We start from the raw sequence: 23,397 nt of genomic DNA on the forward strand, positions 1-23,397 counted from the left end.
TGAGTGTACGGAACCATCGACCATTATGTGCAAACGAAGTTACACTGTGGGTTTGTATAGATATGTTTTTTTAGTATTCGTCTTCGCATCCGCTCGACGAAAGGAAATGGATCCCATGTAAAGTTTTGCAACTGACGCTGTTTTTTGTACGTGTAATATTTCTTTGTTCAAGTTTAATATAATGATTACGCGCAATTTATTATGTAATTTTAAGATGTACTTATTTATTTACACAATAAATTGCGTTAATATCTTATATCTTTAAATGAGCAATTCTTGTATATATGTATATATAATTGGAATCTCGGAATCGGCCCCAACGATTTTCATAAAATTTAGTATATAGGGGGTTTCGGGGGCGATAAATCGATCTAGCTAGGAATCACTTTTAGAAAATGTCATTTTATTCGTGTTTTATCGATAATCAACTTAAACATAAACATAACTTTTTCTATCGGTAAGATCGAAATATATTATTCATATTTCATCATTTTCTTAGTAATTCGTACTTAAATATAATTTCCAAAAGGTATAGGTACAGGTACTGTAATTTAAACCAATAATTAATAATTAAAATCACTTGACTTTTATGTTTATACATTTTTATGTTTTTAGCGTAGATTCGAATATCCGATTTGGATATCTTTGTAAAAAATCTTGTAGAATTCACTTACCTTATGTATAAAAGTATTCCAATAAGACTTCTCCATTGTATAATATTATAAATCGTGGTCATTGTTAGAAAATGGAATAGGAAACTTGTAGACCAAGCGTAAAAACTTTTATGAGTTATAATTTTATTACGCATATTCAATGGGTATTCAGAGGTCACACAGATGGACAGACAAAAGACTTGTAATAATACAGTTGATTCTCGTTCCAGTCCACTCGCTGTTCCCTTACAAACTTACCTTCATTAAACAAAGAATATCTTGCTGTTTATTATTCGGTAATAAAGCTTTTAATCGCCGATTAAGTTCTTTTAAAATGGTAATATAAATTGGTCAGTGACGGCCGAGTCGATACACGTGTAAGACTCCCCTATACATTAAAATGCACCTATCACCTGGCCGGTAGGTAGAAATAAAATTGGGTCACACATTGCGCGGGTTTCTTTATACCCTCCCAGCACTCGGGCCCTCCAGCCTTGAACCGGTTCGTAAGGAGCGGTGTTGGCCCATTGTGGTACGTCCACCCTACCAATGTACACACGTGCGAGTTCCGAGACTCGATCTGGTTGCCTGTGAATGGTACAGGAATGCAAGGTTTTATTTTTAATACAATACCAAACGTTAAAAGAGCTGGGAGTGATTTTTTTTCGGGTGTGATTGTTCAGTTGTGGGTTAGTAATGTCCCTATTTTTAATGCTTTATAGATTTACAATGGAAAGTACTGTAATTGACATTTTAATGATTTCATAACCTTTGTATTTTTTTTATGAGATCTTCACATAAAGAATATTAGATGATTTCTATAACCACTACGAAAATCATGTTATGTAATAACGATTAACTATTTATTGTTAACTAAATATAACAAAAAAAAAAACACTATAAAGATATAATCTTATAAAAAAATAAATTTAATTATTAATAGCGATAAAAAATAACCGGTTTTAGCGACAGTAAATAAACACGCAAAAAGCTTTGGCAACGATTACGTAATGGATTTTTTAAAACACCTGATTTAATTTCGTCGGTGAATATGCATCTCTAAAAACTTGTTTAGCACGAAGCTATACGTAAATAAGGCAGCTTGCTTTTTTATTATTTAAGCGATTTGCATAATTATTATACAAAGACAGAAGTGGTGCGTAAAGTTTTGACAGGTGGTTGATGTTACGATATGTAATAATAGTCGTAATTTAAAGTTAATTAATATCTAGCATGTAGCTATTAATTAATGACAAAATAAATAATATCTCTTTGCTTTAGTTAAAGTCGTAAATAACGGAGAATTTTTTATTGTCCATTAATATGATAAGGTTACACGTTTCGATAAAACCTAAAAACAAACATTTAGAAATGTGTTGTGGCTGTGAATCGACCTTTTTGTTAGATAAGAGAGGTGGAGGCGTGCATAAGATGCACTTTACCCGAAATCCTCTTTAAACTAAGTTGCAAAACTCCCTTACGAGCCTTTGCCAGTAGCAACTGAAATCTTAGGTTACTACCTACCTTCTTCTCCTGTCCTCTCATGAAGTATAAAGCTAAGTCGTATTCGACTAAGATGACCTGGGAGACATGAAATATAAAAAGTCCCAACAATGCCTTCTTATTTGTGATTTATTGCAGAACGTAATAAAACGAAAACTTTTTGATTCCACAAAAGTTTAATAAAAATACAGAGTGCGCTTAAATGAATAGAGCTTCCTCTTGCATCAACCGGAGCCGTGGGGCGTCGGCGGCGCGGCAGCGGCGTGCAACCCGCTACTTCTATCGCTTGCGCGCCCGCTACCGCTTCCGCGCGAAAGTGAAAATTCGCTAGGCACTTTCTCCCCACCCGGCGCGGCGTCGCTGCGGCCCGCCCTTCGTTGCACGCCGCGCCCCCGCCACCCCCGCGCGTTGCCCGCGCCGCCCGCCGAGCGTCCCGCGCCCCTCCCGTTCGCCGCAAGGTCAGGCGCGCGCCCGCGTGCAGCGGGTGGCGAGGCGGCGGCGCGGCGACGCGCTGCGCTCTTGAAATTTCGCTTTCGTTCACTCGCGGTTATTAGTCGGCCGCGCGCGCTCCTGTAAGCATGTGTTTCGCGTGACGCGCTCCTACTTTCCGTGGCACGTTCGATTTCGTCGGCGAGTGCAGCATGGCCCCGCGTCGGCAGGGCGCCACTGGCGAGCGCGACGCAGAGGACTACTCGCAGGGCTGCTGCGTGCCCGGCGAGTGCCTGCGCCCGCGCGACCTCGTCCGCGCCGAGGATGCCGTGCGCGTGCTGTGCAACAACGACACTTGCACCGTCGGCCGGTATATGCACAGAGAATGTTTCGAGCAATGGGAGACCGGCGTGCTCGCCTATCTCAAGTCATGCGGCCGAGCACGCTCGTGGTCTGAACGCCAGCGCCACCAGAATCTGTGGACGAAGAAAGCTTACGATTTGGCGTTCAAGGCCTGCGGCTGCAGATGTGGTCGTGGACACTTGAAGAAAGACTTAGATTGGGCTCCGCCGGGTGCGGTCATCAGAGCTGACGAGGAGAAGAAGAGGCGCAGGCGAGCGCGCTCGGGACGGACGCCGGCGACCAACGACGTGCGCTCCAGGGCCTTCAGCCTCTCCAGCTCGGGCTCCTGCTCTCCGCCCTCCGCGCCGTCCGAGCCTTCCACTAGCCCTACCCACGCCGTGCCTCAGCCCTTTACTCCGGCGAAGAGGAACTCCAAAACAGAAATCGTTTCCGATAGAGTCAGGTAGGTATTTTTAATTCTGTTTTTTCTTCCAGGCTGGTCTTAACTCACTGCGATAATCGTCGATGCCTATTTATGATCAACGTCCATCTATTAACATAAATAATTTAAATGGTACCGACATTATGGTTGTTTACAACAAAGCTTTGTCATTGTAACTCGCGACGTGTTTACAATATTACAACAAACAACAGATGGTTTAAATGTAATCGATTCATCTTTTCTGGGAATTAATTTATCGGCCAAGACTTCGCATCTCACATACTGACTACCAAATTACCTACATGTTAATATGTACTGTACATAAGATGCCTACGGCGTGCTGAATGCGTTTCTTGTCGCTTGTTTATATCGTAACGAATAACATCGGTACATAATTGGCGCGAAACTGGTTGGAAGTCTCGGGCCGGCTAGTTCGTTCGGAAACCGGCCCCGTCGCAGCTCTGCCCCGGATTGAGAGATAGTTGACTACCAAATACTATCCAAAACTACTACAAGTATTTATTTATGTAAGTAGGGAACGATTGTAATGGATTTATGACCATAAGTGCAATGCATTTAACTAAAAAAAGTCCTTACGGACATATTTTGCACGATTTTGGAACAGTATCGGTGAAATCATGATATTAAGATATTGTAAGCTGTACATAAAATGGTTAATAGGTGACTGAACTTTTAAAATTTAAACAATGAAATCAAAACCATATTAAAGTGGAATACTGAACACTAAAAAAAGAAAAAAAAGTCATAAGCAAAAGTATTTTTACTTCACTTTTAATTTGACTATTATATCATTATGTTAAGTGATGCTACAGAGTCGTATTTTTACGACAATTATTTATCAAAAGCTAAAAGTACTAGAATAGGCAACCTGAGTAGTTTTTCGCACTTCACGCCCGTTGTAAGAGAACAATTATTGCACTTATATCAATATCTCCCCCTTGTTTGTAATGTTCGTAAATATTTAATTTGCATAGCGTGTGGGCATTAAATATTAACAATTAAAAAAAAATCAAACAAAAAAAATCACCTAAAGTATATTAAATAATATTAGTGAGATTTTTGGAGTTTTAAAAAACGTTATTTTCTTCGATTTGACACTGATATCATTTGAAAATTTGTTCAACTGTTCTGATTTTAAGTTGAATTTTTTTTGGTCATCTTTATGAAGTTAAAATCATAACTAAACATATCTAAAGAGCTATAAAAACTTATTTAGTAATTAAAGGAAGGCTGGAAGTGTTACGAAAGACATTTTAAAAAATTTCGCTAAACTGTAGACAAGTGGAGGCGACATATTTTTGCAAAATCCAATATTGCAAAGGGGTAGGAGTGTTATATTTTTCTTATCTATCCTGCATTTTAAGTGTTTTAATCCATGCACGGGCAGAGCACTCGCCGAAATTGGTGGAGCCCTAAAAATGCAATTTGACCGGTTCCCGTACATTAACCGCTCTGCGCACAGCTGGTTTCCGTTTCCCGTACACACACTCGTATTCCAAAAATGCATTTTCACCAAATTACCAACCAGCTGCCTCTATCCCGAATTGTTGCGGTTTCTCCGTACAAAAGTTCATTATGTTCCCAAGTTTTTATTATCTACATCTATATTTTACTTTTATCGGTTACAGGAACATATTTAAATAATATCTGATACAGAAAAATATATAATTAAAACATTTTTTATAAAGTTTAATGATTAATTAGTTAAAATGTATACATTTCAAAAACTGCATGCAAAAAAGTTTTGGCAACTTTTTGCTATTCAGATTTTTTCGAAACTATTATTTTTTTGTTTCGCTGCCCAGAAGAAATTGGTAATCGTTTTTTACGATTGAATTAAATAACATAAATGTATTAATAGAACGTGAACCGGTTATCGCATGACATAACAGCGTTATCTTCGCTCATGCATTTTTAAAGTAAATACGATAAGGACTTACAAGAAAAACAAGATTACTAAGTTTTTTTTCAATAAAACGCACAAAAATGTCTATAATTATTTTCCAAACCTACCTATAGTTATTACTCGTTTATATGTTTGTCCAATTATTTGATTGATTGACGCCATTGACGATAAAATTATTTCTATAAAATGCACTCGTAGTTCGAAGATAATTTATTCCTTCTATATTTTTACGAAGTTGCAGCTAAGGTACTTGTGTGCAGTACGTTGCGCATGGTTTAAAAAGAGCCCTACGGAAGTTCCCTGCGTCGGGCCCTTCTATAAATACGCCCTTGAATGTGCAATTCACAAATTGAGCGTTCTGCCCATCTTGCTGACGAATTTACAGACTGACGTATTTTAACTTTATTTTATATGTAAATAGCGGACCCGAAAGACGTTGTCCTGTCTACACGTCTTTGATTTTAAATAAATTAATATGAACTTAATATTTGATGAAAATTGTGAATCTAAACCATTCCCAGATCCACTTGAACACACACAAAAAATTTCATCAAAATCGGTCCAGTCGTTTGAGAGAAGTTCAGTGACATACACACTCACAGAAGAATTATATATATAAAGATATATCCTTGGAAAATCTAATAAAGATTATTTTTACTAATAAACGGTGTACCTAAAGCTAAGCTTATATCGCGGTATCGTAGACATATTTGCATATTCCTCCTTGGCCTACGAAGTTTGAATGGGGTTGTGTTATAAATATTAATTTATTAGCGACTTAATTAAAACGACAAACTTCCTGTTATGTGCATAAATAAAATACACTCGACAATCGTCGATTATTCGCGTCTAAAGATTACTTCGTTTATTTCGAATTTGATATTTTAAATACTAGTTTATTATTGATTAAATTGGTTAACAATACAAATTTTAATGTCAAAATACTCGTCGAAGTCGAGGGACACCTAAAATCCGATTGATAGACGGCGTAAATAAAGACGCAAAAAAATGGGTATAGCAAATTGAAAGTCCATGGCCATAGATAGACCGAGGCGGAAAAAGTTGCTGGACCAAGCCAAGACCCACAAAGGGCTGTAGAGCAAGAAGAAGAAGATGAGTGTTTTGTCTTTGTCAGACTTTGTCTCGAGAGACAAATTGACTTGATATTTTAGTGATTGGGTTTGCATATTTTGTATTAAAGTATTGTTCAATTTAATATAATTTGGTGTTCATATCTAGCAAATTCTAGATGTGGTATCTGTTTGGTTATAATAATAGGCAACTCAGAAAAAAACCATATAATCATGTATAATAAAAAAGAAATTTTACAATGCAAAATTTAAATACCGCAACTATTAAAACCAGTTCTCACGGTCGGCTCCTTTTTGTATTGCACCAAACGAAATGCTATTTATCTCGGCATGCGACCGGTATTTCAGGATCGGTTCACAATATAAACAGGACCGCACACAATTTCCGTATCGATATTTTATTATTGAGCTCAGACATTCACAAACCGAATTCCTTTTAATGTTTGCGATTTTAATCATCCGTAATTCCTACGTAACAAATAGTGTTTAAAAAGGGAGATAGCTATCTGCCTAGCTCGAATTGTCATAGTCGTAAGAGCTTATTATATTATAAGCAAAGGCCGGCAACGTATCTGCGGTTCCTCTGGTATTGCTGATGTCCATGGGCGTCGTTGAACACCTCGGTGCTCCCGCTGCTCGTTTGCCCCCTTCTGTTATAAAAAAAAGCATATATTTTGTATTCTACTATTCATGCTGTTAAAAGATTTTTTTTTTAATCTTTACTCATAAACTACGCGAAAGCAATAGCATAATGGACAGTTATGCTAAAGTAGCAAGGTAACGCAGATATAGAAGTCAAGAATAATTCGACTGTATTCCGTGTTTACTATTGTTAGGAAGAAAATCCGAAAATGTGGCAGTGTATTGACCCAACACTAGCCTTACTAAAATATCGACGTTTGTGTCCCCTCACTATTTTGACATTGGATTTTGTAACGAAAGCACGTCATTCGCGCCAAATTATTCTACCTAATAATGTCTAAAACTATGTTCTTAAAATGTAACATTTAAATTCAAAACAATTGTTTTTTTTATCTAAAGATATCATTGCCGTTAGTAGACAGAGAACAATTATTTCCTTGAAATTCCAATCTTACCATACAGCAACACGTGAATTGTATCTCTAATCAAGCAATAAGCGTAGGTGCTGTAGGTATTTTATAGCGTCAAGCTTTATTGAATCGTGGGCGAAGACTGCATGACGTCCGACTCTTATTTATCCGTTGTCTTGACCCATAAAAGTAACACGAAAAATAACCTCGTGAGTACTACTTAGGGATATGACTCTTTGATTGCATTGACGAGGTATTTATATTTTTATATATAGTATAAAATAAAAAAAGTTCGCGGCAGTATTGGATTTTCAAGGAGCATCTCTAGAACTTTCCAGTTAATTTAAATGTAAAGGATTATTTCAAAAGTAAAAGCGGTAGAGGCAGCTTGGTCTAAAGTCTCGAGGCTACTTTATAAAAGTAGTCGCAATATTTCTACCTAAATAAAATTATTACTTAAAAATATTTTTCCGTAAATAACAAATAAAAATATTATTTTACAGTGACTATGGCCATCGTTAAAAATGCTTATTGGATTTTGATTTGTCCTTCCTATGAAGAGACAAACATTTATGTATACATATAAGTTACGAATACATAATAAGAACTTTAAATAATATATCGGTTAATATGCGACGAGGTGTTCTGCTTCCAGTTAGTGTATCTATTACTCTCTATTAGGCTGCTTGGGTGCATCTAATTATATATATAATTTGAATCCAAACTATACCTACCTAGCTGTCGCCCGCGAATCCGTCCGCGAGGAATTAAAAAAAAATAATAAAGGGCCTATGTGTTCCTCCAGACCATGTTCTACATCTATGCTAAATTTCAGCTAGAACCGTTCAGCTGTTCCAGAGATACCTTCAAACAAACATCCATCCATCCATCTTAACATCGCGTTTAAAATATTTGTAAGATTATTATATAAACGTATAAATACCTTTTTAATGTCAAGAATGGACAGCAAATATTCATTTGGTATAAATAATATCGATATCAAACACGGTGTCAAACGAAATTTTTAATGTTTGATTAAAATGGGGTATAATTTCATAAAATAATTAGTGAAATATAATTTAGCGTTGGTTTCTGACTCCAAAATCCTTTAATAAAACATCTCTGATAATACAAAGATAATATGTGGTAAACATTTATTTTGGTCTCAGAAACCAACGATTAATCTTAACAGGATTTCAAAATCAGCTTCTTTGCATTCTTTCATTGCAATACACACAGAAAACAGAGGTGAAGTGGAAGAAATTCCGCGTTTCGTCTGATGAGTGTGCGTCCCGGAGGCCTAATTTAGTCCTCTTTCCCTTCCCACCCTTTTTTTTATAAGGGAAGGATGGGAAGTGGAAGTGGACTTTCCGGATGAGAAGATTCAGGGAAAGGGAAAATATTTTCTTTCTGTGCATCCTCTCCTCCGTCGATTAAAGGTAGGCAACGCTTATGCAATTGCGTATGTCTATGGGCAACGGTCACTTCGCTACTTCAGCGATTTCAGGTGGCCGCTCGCTCGTTTGCCACCTTATGATATAAAAAAAATTAAAAAAAACATTGAGCTATATAAAAAAAGACCCGCCAAACAATATACAGAATAAGTATTACTTCTTTATCATAATACAGGATTTTATAAACTTTAAATTTAAATCTTAACATATGACAATTGCTATTGTCAGTGATACAAATTAATATTATATTTACATTTCATGTCTATTTTATAATAAACTCTATATTTTTCCTACTATAATGAAATATGTGTAAATATTTATATTAAAGATATGTAAATGTCCTTTTCTCACACATTCTTGAAATCCAATGTTTATCACTTTTGTAGTCATATTGAATGTAATCTGATAGTATTGTTTAATTCAAAGTGAGTAACGTATCGATATAATTTGGTAGACACGATCAGCTCTCTAAAATTGGAGCCATCTAAGGAAGGCATTAATCGACAGGCCTTTTTTTGTTTTCAGAATGATATTATTCTTATAAACGAGACCTTTATGTCACACAAAGTAATCATGATGGTTTGACATCTGCAAAATTCATGTACACGAGACGTATTGCCAAAGTTCATGAGAGGGAAAAATACTAATAAGAAAAATGTCAAATAATGTAACCAAAAATCTTGATAGATTTTGAACGACTTCGAAAAGGAGGAGGGTCTCAATTCGTCTGTGTGTTTTTTTGGTCGTCGATAACTCCCTAGTTGAACAATAATTGTACAATATAGGCATAGTATAAGAAATAAGAGAATATCGTTACTTTCGAGGTTAATTATGACATTATTTTGTTACTTTTTAGTGCATTTTATTTAATAATGTTTTTTAAGTCGACTTTTTTGGACAAAAAAAATCTTCTGTTGTTAAATTTTTTAGTTGATTTTTAGGGTTATATCGATTAACAATTAATTTAAAATTTATCCTGTAAATGTATATTAAGAAGGTATAGAGATTTTTTTGTAAGGAATTTTTTTATTAGCAGATTTTTAGTAAATTTACTAATATTTCTTTTACCATTCCAACTAAGCTTGTGCTAGGATATGGTTTACGACAATAGTCGAATGGCGGAATTCGAACTCCCGACCTCGTGATCGGAAATCCGTACCCTTAACCATTAGGCTATTGACGCTTTTGGATTATTTGAAAATAATACAAATATAAAATACAATTTATAAACACGAACAGTGTAGATTATCTGCAAACAAGTCACTATCTCAATAAATGATACAGTGCGACTGAAATGGTCTTGAGGGCAAATGTGACTCATAAACACATAAATGATGTCTTCAATTACTTTATAAATAAACATAAGATGAAGTCAGGATTGTAACCATTTGCCTTTTTACTTAGGATAATATAATAATATATATACAGTAATTTGGCATGAATAATCAATTTTAATTTACTTTCAACTTGATATCCTTGACTTTTGCAATAAGATTTGACTATACGTAAAAGATGATCGATTACCTTAGTATTTAAGGACTTTCTCATAAACAAATCTTTCTAGAAAAAAAAATCGAAATCGGAGCATCATAGGCGGAGTTACGCGGTAACACATAAAAAAACATACAGACGAATTGATAACCATTTTTTTGAAGTCGGCTAAAAAGTCACGAACTATTTTATTTATTAACTAGCTGTAGCCCGCCACTCTGTCTGTGCGGTATTAAAAAATAGATTAATAGCCGATTCGCAGACCTTCTCAATATGCTCACAAAATTTCATGAGAATCGATCAAGCCGTTTCGGAGGAGTATGGAAACGAAAATTGTGATACGAGAGTTTTATATATAAGATTTTAAAATTAATAAATAAATGTTAATTTTCATTCGTATACATAACTGAATAAATTGAATAATATTCATATTATTGTTAATTATGTTTTTATTCGTATAAAGCGTATTACCATAGTGAGCAAGTTTAATTACTCATTCGTTACAAAACTTGGTCTCGTAAGTATACATGAATTAAAAAATACACTGCTCATTAAATTTGTATTTACGGACTGAGTCACGATATATCTATAGGTATCTTAATTATACCTAAAGTTTTTAATCAAGAGCTGTTATCACTAATTAACTACATTTTTCCTGTTACAAGTCGCGTAAACATTTGAGAGTTAAACCTACATTGTAGCAAATTATACTTAACGTAACTATGCACAATTTAAAAATGTGTACGAAACATGGTTTTAGTAGTAAACTAAAATTAAAGGGCCGGAGAGAATTAAAAAAAAAACGATGAAAAAAAGACTGTCATTTGTCAGATAAAATACCTCTGTTTTATACACTGGTCGATCTGGTCTAGGAGTATTTTTAAAACATTACCAAAGTAGAAAACATCAAATTGATGTTGATTTTTGCGATGACTTGATGATTTTAAATCGTTCACTTTTGAAAAGATAAATGTTCCTCAAGGCACTATGCTTGGTCCATAGCTGTCACTTAATAACAAGACCATTTTGAAATACACCGTAACTATAGAACAGTTTGTTTAAGACAAACATTTATGTTCAAATTTTGCCCCTATATGTTTACAGGAAGACGACTATTCGGTTCGCGAAATTGTTGCGACACAAAAAGCAGTCTGATCACGTATGTGTGTAACCTTGAGACGAGCCCACCACGCCAACATAATGATAGTTTCACACGAGGGCCAAACAGTTACGCAGAGCAGTAAACGAATTAGTACTGCTATTGTTTTAACCCACAACACCCAGGCAGAACAGTACTAATTTTGCTGTACCTATGTGTGTCCAAATAATAGTAGTATTGCATTATGTTCTGTTCAGCCTCATTGTTTTGCTCTCGTGTGAAACTGGCATGACGCTATGTTAAGGCGCAGCACTGGCTTATAACCGGCGATCTCTCGCCCCTATAAAAAGCTCGGATAAACGAAAGGCCAAGGCCAAGGTCACACGTGCACGTTTTGTACTATTTTTTTGTTTAAAACGCAACAGGCAGGCTGGTTAATGCGTGTTCATGGTAAACAAAATATAAAGTTGCTTTCTTTGCATTAAATGTACATTTATGTTAACATAACCAACATTTAGAAGTTAAAATGTGTATATTTGTTTCAAGTAATGCATCTGATATTAGACAGCCAAAAAAATAAATCAATTTACTAGTACTTACTTGTTATTTTTTTTATTTGTTAAATCCATTATTGTATATAATTTATTATCTGTACTTTATTGTATGAAGTTCATGTTTACACAATGGATAAGCCTCAAATGTCATGATAAATGTCAATCCATTTATTATCACCATATTTTAATGAAAACATTCATTCCTTAAGTAAAAACAACTGGCAGCTAAATTCAATTAGATCCTCCTTGTAAACGTCGAGTGTTAATTTAATTTAAGAAAAAAAAATGTTATTTTTAGCCTGTTAATAACAGTTCCTTAAGCAAAGCAAGGCGTCGCCATGAGTCACTTCGCTCAGTGGCGCGTGAAGACTAAGAGGGGAGGCCGCTAAAGGGTATCGTCACATGATACAAACACACAAATATAGACATTTTGATTGTATTCAACTAACCAAACAAATGTATCAACAGTTTGACTCACTCTTGAGATATCTTAAGCACACAACTCTTATCTAAAGCTTTGGAAACAAACGCCCTTTTTAAAGTTGATAGTGTACAGTATTATTGTACCATATTTACGCAGTTTGTTATTGCAAAATAAAGTACTTTATGATTTCATTTAAGGATCGCAGTTAAGCAAATAAAATAAATCGACGATCAGAGTTTTATTTCATCAACTTACAATGTATTGTAAACTAAAAACGAAAACTTCTCATTCATATTAAGAAATGGGTTTCTTGTTCTAATATGAAATAATAATAAATAAAAAACTTCTGACGTAAGTTATTGTCGAGTGCGTATAAGTAAATAAACGGCTTTCTCCGACGTTAGCCAAATGCGCAGTTTAAGCAACTGCATGAAGTGCTTCAATTACTATTCAGTTCCGTCCTCGTATGACGCAGAGGGTGGCAGGATCGTTAACGAATATTTAGTGCGTATCAGGCATGCATCGTACGTAGGAGGGTGATTTTAAAACAATAATCTGTCTATTTATACATGAATATATCACATATTGACTGCACATATTTACTTGGAACTGGCACATAAATAAATTACCTATGATCTTATTTGGTTGTGTTTTCATCCCTTCTTGCGAGAACGGTCCTTTTATTGGAAATGATTAAATCGGAGATATCGGACTATTGATTTAAAACAAGTTAAATAACGTAGATAAAACAGCGAAATGTTTACCATTTCATTAAAATGTTGTTCTTTTAGTAGTTTTTAATCGTCCGAGGAATCTTTGTTGCACCCTTTTAGTTCGTAGTTAAGTTTATTGCGTCATCGACGCAACGGCGCATGTCCGCAGTAAATTGCAGCTGAATATCCGCCGGTATCCTGCACCCTTCCCGCTTTACTACGACGCGATTTAAGTGCGTCACGTGACCAGTGCGACCTTGCACCAACTAACACGCCATAGAGTCGGGAGTACACCGGCAGTGGAAACTTTGTGTGCGCACAATGCGTTTTTATGAAGCTCAAAAAGTGGCGCGCCTCACGTTTTGAATTGCAAATATCCGTGATTATGCACAGTGGTGTCGGGTGATGTGTTCGAGTGTATTTTACTAGCTGTACGGCGAGGAGACGTGGAGACGCACCGCTCTTCCCTGTGTGCGATTTCAGTATGACGCAGTTAACTTTAAGTTTTGACGCACATGTAGATATGGGTCTTGTTGTTGTCGACTTTCAGTTGGCATCTTTAATAATTGCATTTTCTTTTAGTTGTTTTGTGCGTGCATGTGTTTAAATTGTTTTCATATTTATATTTTGTGATGTAGGTTGAACCGGATATAGGCATATAAGTCATCTTGTCTGTGACTTTAAGCAAATTTTAACCTTGTAAGTCTGATGCGACATTTTTGTTCGACGCGCTATACATGAAATCTTGCGTCCATTTTTCTCGCGTAACTATAAAATTATATGAGCATTGTTATTTTTATGGTAATGGTATGTCGTAACGGTAAGAGCGTCGATAGTATTTTTTGAAAAATACGAATAATTTATTAAACTAAGTTTGCTAACTGATCCGCGTTTGGTTGCTGACCAAATTCATTGCAAAGTCTGGCGACTGGCTACAATTCAAAGCGGGTTATGCATATTTTAGCCATTAACACTCGAAATGACTCCTGCAAGTTCTGCCACGGACGGACGCAATGACCGCCAGCGTTTATACAATGCATGTCAGTATTCAATGAAACTTTCAAGACTTGACTGCGACTTGTTAGTATGAATAGCTTCATAGTTGCCTTTATTGTTCAATGTTACTGTTGATACCACCTAAGTTATAGCAGACTTTTTTGATCATATTGTCAAATAACTTGTCATAGATCATGCATATATTAGATTCTTAGTTGTTAAGAATTACGGAAGTATGCTTTATATTCCTAATAAAATGTGAATGCTTTTTGACAATAATGTATTAATTCGAACGCTTTCTCGAGAATAAATGATTGAATCTAAGTTAAAAGTAAGTGACTAAGCTTAAGTGTTTCATGGAACTAATTTTTAAACATTAAGCAACGAGGGAAGTAAAAAGCACGAACGCGAGCCTAACAGCAAGCATTGCCTGCACCGGGAGAAAGTTCGGGTAGGTTCAGGGCCGAGGCGATGCTATTTGCGTCGCGCGGCGGGCGATCGTCGATGCAATTAAATTTGTAAGCGAAGCTTTATGTTCCGGGCTAAATATAAGATGCGATGTTGCCGCGCCGAGCCGCTGTCACTGCATTTCTCATTATCTGTACACTTTCGAAGATTGCACGCGATCTAAACGCATGCGCAAGCGACGAATTCGATAGAGGTTACTTAGAAATATCGAGTTGGAGTAATGAGGTGAATTAAAGGAACACGAGATCTGTAACGATTCAATCATGAGTAAAAGATTTTCTTTTATTCTCGTCAAAGATTCAAAGAATTACATTTCCGGTGTAACAATGCGTTTATTACTTAGTCTATTATTATCTAGTAGGTATTCAGGTATCAATTCGTCTGTATATTCTTTTTTTATGTGTGTTACCGCGTAACTCCGCCCCTGGTGCTTTGATTTTGAAAACGATTTTTTGATCGAAAGATTTTACTTGCAGGGGGTCCCATTTTTTTACTAATTTTTCAACTAACTAGAATTTTTTTCATCATCAAGTTTTCAAATGGTCTTCTAAATAACCTTTGTGCATTAATAAACGCGACGCTGTCCGAGTAAACAATTTAATTAAGTGCAATGTTTTAACGTTTCAAATACCTATTGTATTCACAATAAAGGCAATGTTATATCATAAATCTAAAATTAGCTCTTTTATTCACTTTATTGCCATGAACTTATCATTACAAATCGTATAAAGCGACTTAATTGAGGTCGTTCACGAAGAATGCGTCTGTGTACACAACGCATAACTAACGTGTCATGCTCGGATATTAAATTAACTTATTTAAATAACAATCGTATTGAAATATGGCACTGAGCCAGTTGATAATTCACAAGGTAAGTATTGGTGCGCGCGGGGAATGTTTAGTTGTAATGGCAACCGTTATACGTAAAGTTCAGTAGTTCGTTGAGCCCATATACCAAGCGCTCATTGTCCAAAGGTCAAATGACAACATGTCTTCTCTTCTTCCTCTTTGAATACGTCCAATTTTGTCTATTAAACTAGCAAGCGAGCCGCTTCTCTATCACCTTTGACATCATTCAAATAATTATTTGCAGATTTTTTAATTGGTCGGAAGCTTATTCACAGCAAAAATAGCAGTAATAAAAATGTAAAACATGAAAAACAGCTACTGCTTTTTATATAATAAGTTGTTCATTTCAATGCCAGCTTTACACTGTTAATTAGATATAAGGTAGTCATTGAAAATGGATACTTTTTGTTCTAACTTTTCCAGGAACGAAGTCTAATTTTTTAAAAAAAAACCTCCCCGTTACCCTTGTCGGGAGTGGTTGTCGTCTTTTGATTAAATTCGCTGTGGCTTCCCAGACAGGGTTAAATTTCCAAATGCACTCTTTTTTAGCCTAACCCTCATAAAGTGTCGCCTCAGTAATGCTAATTGGGTTGGCAGCGGACTTAATTTAAATGTACGTCGCAGATGGCCCTTCTGTTGCAATGCATGCAACTAAATCTCCTAGTATCCGTTGCGATAGGCTGAGCTTGGCGAACAGATTACATATTAGATTTATGGATGCGTTGACTTGTCACTATGATATAAGAATTTATTAATGCTGTCATTGTGTTGATAGTTCAGTTTGGTTCACTTTTTCGATTGTCGAAGCATTGTTATAAAATGCCTACGCGTGTTTTGTCTATTTCTTCATATATCGTTAATCTTTTTTTATCCTCGTGTAAGTTTTTTTTTTTAATTTAAATCAAGTCCGAATGACAGTGTATAGTGTTGTTGCCATTTGAGTTATAATTTACGGTTATTGAAATAAATTCTGTCGCCACAATAGTTTCAACAATAAATTTAAATATTAATTTTACAATTCTAACAATCGCACTTTACATTTGGTATTTACGCATTGACTACTCGTTAATAATAAATTTTAACCGAACATATTTGTTGCTTGTTTAGTTATTCTCACTTAATAAATGCGATCTTGTCAAAGACATTGTTTATTTATTTGATTTGTTTTGGTTACTGGTAAGTATTATAATATTATTAATACTAATAATATTAATAGTAATATAATATTACTAATATTGAAATATTTCGATAGATGTTTGTTGTAAGGTATTTCCAGAACAGTTTAATGGATCTCGCTTAAATTTGGCATGGAATAGAATTTAAGCAACATAGCCTGGAAGAAAACTTAGGTTACTAATTAAGGTTTTTTTTAATTCCGCGCATACGGAGTCGCGGGCGACACTAAGTTTTATATGTAAATGTCCTTGAGTTGTAACTGCTATTAAATTATGCGCTAGAGCATGTCGCTAACAACCTATGTGTGTCAGTAGCCGCATTTTATTAATAACATTAATCTTACTATCTTAATAATATTATAAATCCGAATGTTTAGATGGATGGATGCATGTTCGTTTGAAGGTATCTTGATGAAATTTGGCATACAAGTAGAACGTAGTCTGGAAAAACACATAGGCTACTAATTATATTTTTGTATTTCCACGTGGATGGAGTCGCGGGTGACAGCTAGTCTCTTATAAATTACGCAAATACGTTTTCTAATATATATATATATATATAAAATGTACGTGATTTTGGTCGAGGTTTGAGTAAATTAAGATTATTTCTTAAATAAGTAGCTTTATTTAATTGATTAATTAAATTTAATTAACAAATTACTAAATATTTTTAAACCTACCTTTTAGGTAAACGTCGAAAATATTGCTTTAATTGGATTCAGTTACAAACGTATGTTTTTTTTTTGAAATGTTGATTTTGCAACCTTAGGATTCAACTAATAAAACACATAGAAACATTGTTATCTGTCTTATTGTCTTAAAAAGAATCAAATTTATTTATGTATTTTAGTAAAATTCACTGTTACTTTCGCCTTGGCTAGCAATCGAACCTATAACCTTCTATTCTTTTAACCGTTAAGCCAACGGTTAAGTTGAATCTATAGGTCACGAAATGGAGTACAAAATCCCTCTTTCCATTTCAAAGAATCATTATTGTTACATTTCTCTATTGTAACATAATTCTAATCGTGACACGTTATCGTCTGTATTATTCACTGACGACTTAAAATCTATACATATAAATAAAATTGGAGTGTCTATTTGTAATATTGAAATAACCGTTTTTTACTAGATGTACCAAAATAACATTTTTTACGATTTTTGTCTGTCTGTTTGTACCGGCTAATCTCTGAAATGGCTGGACCGCTTTGAACGAGACTTTTATTGGTAGGTAGCTTATGTGATAAGGAGTAACTTAGGCTACTTTTATTTTTAGATCTTTTTTTATTTCAGAAACATAAGACAAATAAAGTATTTCACGCGGACGAAATCGCGGGCACAGCTAGTGAAGATATAAAATATAGTAACATTGTTATAGAAGTTATTTTATCACGATCGTAACATTTCTCATGGAACTTACCATCCTCAACACGAATGCAGTTGAAAAAATAATTTGCAATGTGCATTCGTTACGTAAGACTTATTTACTTCTGTAACACATAAGTACATTGTATTTTATTATTGGCTAATGAGTTTTGTTTATGATGAACTGCAAAAATGTTTCAAATGTTCCTATTTAGTTTTTTTTAAAGTTTTTTATCTTATCTTAGTCATAATATAAATGCGAATGCTTAGATGGATGAATGTTTGTTTAAAGGTATCTCCAGAACGGCTGAATGGATTGCGATGAAATTTGGCATAAATATAAAACATGGTCTGGAAGAAAACATAGGCTACTAGTTATGTTTGTTTTCCGCGCAGACGGAGTCGCGGGCGACAGCTAATTATGTATATAATTTTTTAAATGAATTATCGTTTAAAAAACGATTGTGAAAGTTAGTTATGTATAGCTTGGTGTGTTATGAATATTTATCTAGATATTTAAAAAAATACTTTTATCTCAAACAGGATCTTAGCTACCAACAGATTTTTCAGATTATCAAAATAAAAATGAAGCATATCGAAATGTAGTGATCAGGTTTTAAAACCCAAAGTGAAAATAGCATATTTATCTTAAAGATATAATCGATCAACAATTTAATTTAATAAACAAATGCACGATTATTTAACACAGTCTAGTTTATTTCGGTTAACAATTCAGTATATCAATTGGTCTACTGAATCATGGTTTTATGTTTGCAGTGTTATCTATATTATGAAACGTATGAAGAGATAATTATAACCAACGTGAAGTACCGCCATCTTAAGTACTATTGCATTGTAAATAGTTATTAAATGCACGCACCTTTTAGTCGCAATCTATGGTTATAATCGTAGGTAGACATGATATTTTGTTGTTAGAAATTGTTTTTAATTAATATAATTATTCCATTTAAAAAAATAATTAAAACCTCCTTACTTTAATAAAACATGAAAAAAAATGCATAACATACGTATGTAACCATACAGAAAAACGTATTGTTCAACCCTTTATCGCTTGCTGATATAAGACATTACCAGAAATCATAATTATTGGGATATGGTTATGCGTAGGGTCCCGAAATGCGATCCCCGAAGCGGTTTCGGTGATACATATTTAAGGGAAAAACAAACTTTTTTATCATATTGACATCTATAATATCACCAGCAGTCAATGGGTTAAAACACGTGTAAACAAACAATATCTTACTTTACTTTTTCTTACGTTGGCATTACTCGAATGTTTGCCAAAGTTTAAACAACGGTTTTGTTTTGGTCAATTTTTATTTTTGATATAAGTATTTCGACAATGGAAACCCGTGTTACCAGAAACATTTGTGGTCTGTACGTTTCAAGAGTGCAAGTTGAAGGCTAAGCTGTAAGCAATGCAAAACATAACGCTTCAAGTATCAACCGCGCTAACTTAATGTGCAATTACAACGCTCGGCTCTTGTCAAGTGCCAATAAGACTATGTTTGACTCCTTTTATGCGGTGTCTGGTTTATAAACATAGATTTGTGAGAGATTTAGAGACCAAAATGATAATCTCTAAGGCTTCCCCTACTGCTTTTGCCCGCGACTTTCGTCTGTGCAGAAATAAGAAATAGGAGAAAATTATTCCTCGACATTTGTTCTATATCTGTGCCAAATATTAATAATGTGTGTTAAATCGTTGCGGAGTTATCGAGCAAATATCTGGATCAAACGTATCTCACGGGAACCATACATATTTTCGGGATCATAGGTAGCTTAATTCTTCAAGACTGTGTTCTATATTTTTATTAAATTTCATCGGGCTTCATGCTGCCGTTCTGGAGATATCTTCTAACAAACAATCATCCGTCCATTCATCCAAACTTTCGCTTTTACAATATTTATTACCAAACAAGAGCTTGTGACATTTTCAAGTTTCAAAACTTTTCCATACAAGGAAACAGTTTACTAAGAGCTTAAATAGTTATAACAGTGCATCTATATTATAGTTTTTATTTATTTATGTAAAACAAGTGATATTTATAAAGAGCAAGAAAAATATGCAAATGCAACTTGTCCAGAATCAGGTAGTTTGTAATAAATTTTTACCTTTAAAAATCAAATGTATAATTTTTTTTTCGCTTTGTGAATCAACATACGTTATTTCGAGCTTAAACGCTAAAAGAAGCCATCTTGTTATTGAGGCCAGGACAGGTAAAAAATGTGGCATTTCGTTTTTTTCTTAAATAATTAATGGCCGAAAACTGGTTCGATTTCAATAATATATTATTGTTTTCGACTATTTTGTTTGACGTCACAAAATTACTTCTCTCCATTTTATTGTGTTCCCAGAGATTTCTTAATTGATGTTCTTTTTAAAAAAGTATATTCTGCATCTCAAAAATCAAATTAGAAAATTTAAATATAATAATATTTTATGCAATGTTTTATTTATCGATTCTATTTAAATTGTTAAAGAAAATCACTTACAAATAATCAATTTTATTCATCAAAAATTACGTCCGATTACTCAATAATTTATTTACCAATAATTAATATTCTGTCTTATTTATGTTAGTCACGAAAATTGTTGTTTCATGTACATAGTTACAATAACAATATGTTTATCATGTAACATTTGAACACGTCGAGATTAAATTATACAAATTTAATGTTTTGTTTACTTTTAAAGCTACAGTCAAATTCAACAAAGTAACAATACTACTTATAATTATTTTATCAATACTTAGAAGTAAACCTAAACGTTTTGTAACATTGTAAGCAAATTCCGTTTCTTAACCAACGCCTCCGTTCTAAGAAATATTTTGATTCGTTGGCATTAATGAGGGAATTCTACATTTATTTCCACCTTGAAATTATTCGATACCAAAGCGATCGGCTCCTTTGTTTGTGATGCGAGCGATGCGGAACACTTTCTGGAATCCTAATGAGGGCTTATGTTACCTTGAACCCGCCTTTGTTATCTCACAGTGGGTTTCCGAGACAAAAATATCTGTATAAAATATATCGTTATCCCTGTCATTGTCTCTGACAATATGTTATAAACAGAGACTATGGTCTCGGAAGTTCACAGTCAATGTTTATACTCTGATTTATATTTAGAACTTAGCTTCCGGCCTTTATAAATGTTAGTTGCCAATACGTTCTTAAAATTTACTCATGTTTTATTATACAAAAAAAATTGGTTCAATCGAATTTCAACATATTAAAATACGTGTGTTTACTGGATTGTAAAATTCTACGACGCAAATTCGACTACCCTTAAGGCCCTATGATATTTAACATAGAAAAAAAAACCGGTCCTTGAAATAACCTATCTAAATCTTTAATCTAAAAAGCTTATATGCCGTATTCACGAATTTAAAAACATTTTATGAAGGGGCGAACGTCTGTTCGCTTTATATGGTTAAAAATCGTGAGCAAAACAACTGCGCAGCATGTTAGGTAATCGAATTTAGTGGGGCCCATTGTGCGGCCGAGGCCAAGGTCTTTGCTTGTTTACAATGCTCAACGCGGCTGGAATTCGCCCGCCTTTATCGTCTGGGCAGGTTGCATCGTGACGCATTATTAAAGAAATATTATCTTATGCTTGTTTACTCAAATACTATAGACTATTGTTAACTTCAAGTTATAAATGGACAATAATTATGCTCGATTATTTCAGTCAATTTTACATATTTGAACAATATTAAGCTTTATTTACCCCTTACTTCTTACTATCTTACTTAAATAATAAATGCAATAGTTTACATGGATGGATGTTTTTTGAAGGTCTGAACTGAACACGATAAAATTTGGCACACACATAGAACATGATCTGGAAGGACACAGTTCGACACCTAAGTAGTTCTGTTTTATAGATATATGTTTTTTTTTAATATAGTTAATATCCACCACCGCAAACGGCACTGTTGATGTGACTAATTTTAAAACAGCGATGGACGTTAAAATGCATGCAGCCTGTGGTTTCTTTTTGTGACTATTAAGTTATTATCCACAATTAATTATTGACTTTTAATTATGCTTTTTAGCATTTGTTTTGTTAAATATTATGTAAACATTAAATTTATCATTCGGCAATCGTATTATAAAATATTACAATTGAGAATTGCTGATTATATTTTATTATTATATTAAACAAAATAAACGGCGCATATCTGACAGGTATTAATGGTACTTAACATGTTGACCTTGCTCGCGAATTCATGTTTTTTTTTTTTTATAAAAAAACAAAACAGTAAGACACTTTGTTACCTTATACAGTTGGAGGCAGATAAGAATCTTTTGCATTCGACATTTAATACATTTTTGTGCAAGATCTTTTATTTTGTTTGTTGGTTAGATATTTATTGTAAAGTAAAAAACAAATTAAAATGCATATGGCTGTTTATTTTACCTATATTTGGTTTATTCCTTATCCAAAACTAGTTTTTAAATTCCATTTGCGTTTTGTTGGCTAATTCAAGCGATGTATTGACATGGCGTCAACATCAGCATATACCTGACGATTGTGTAGGCGTATCATAGGAAATTTCGAAGCACGTTCTTTCTGTATTCAAATGGCGCCACAAAGGCACCTTGACGGTTGTTACATACATTTTGTTGTATGCACGACTTACCTCTATGTCACACATTATTCTATAAATTCGTCAACTATTGCAAAATCATAATCTTAGAAAAAACATTAAAAAAAATTATTAAATTTTTACCCAAATCTTTTTATAAAGAAGATCATTTCGGATTTATATTACTACAGTGAGGCTTAGAAAACTTTTCCAGTGACAATTCATTCCTTCAAGCCATTGGCGTTTGTTAGTGTTGACCCCCAATCACGATATTCTAGTTCTATTTGCCGGCTGCACCCTGGGCCTACGTGGGCTGAATGCTCTGAGCTCAATGAGAAAGCGCCGGACCGGTTCCCGCGCGACTCCCACCAACACAAGCTACTTTCAATCCACAATGGACGTACAGATTATCTTAACTTAACTTAAACATCGTTTGTACGCTTACTTACAATAAAACGATAGTTTAAAGACATCGTAAATCTACAAGATACAGATTTGCTGCATGCCTCGACCACTGTACCTTAGTATTTATAATTAACGATGTCTCAGCATACTATTAATGATTTGTTTTACGTTTGTAAAATATTGAATTTGTTTATTCGTGTAACTGCAATGTGACAATGTATATTTATCTACGTTTTAAAGGTTAGGCTTTAAATTTGCTTTGCTTCTGTAAATATTTTTCTTAAAACTTTGCTGCAGGGAAGGTCGCAACATGTATGAGGTTTTGTTTTTATGTTTCAGTGTCAGTTGACGT

At 34.3% G+C, this 23,397-nt stretch overlaps 1 protein-coding gene across 1 annotated transcript in view; it reads left to right on the forward strand.

Moving 5' to 3' along the window:
- Positions 1-2,648: 2,648 nt before the first annotated feature.
- Positions 2,649-23,397, forward strand: part of heca (hdc homolog, cell cycle regulator) — a 54,975-nt gene continuing 34,226 nt past the window's right edge. The window contains exon 1 of the mRNA XM_013323402.1: positions 2,649-3,390. Coding sequence (XP_013178856.1) covers positions 2,798-3,390 — 593 coding nt within the window. The 5' untranslated portion in view covers positions 2,649-2,797. The remainder of the gene's footprint in view (positions 3,391-23,397) is intronic.

Source organism: Papilio xuthus, unplaced genomic scaffold, assembly GCF_000836235.2.
Source record: "Papilio xuthus unplaced genomic scaffold, Pxut_1.1 DF828952.1, whole genome shotgun sequence".
Taxonomy (NCBI): domain Eukaryota; kingdom Metazoa; phylum Arthropoda; class Insecta; order Lepidoptera; family Papilionidae; genus Papilio; species Papilio xuthus.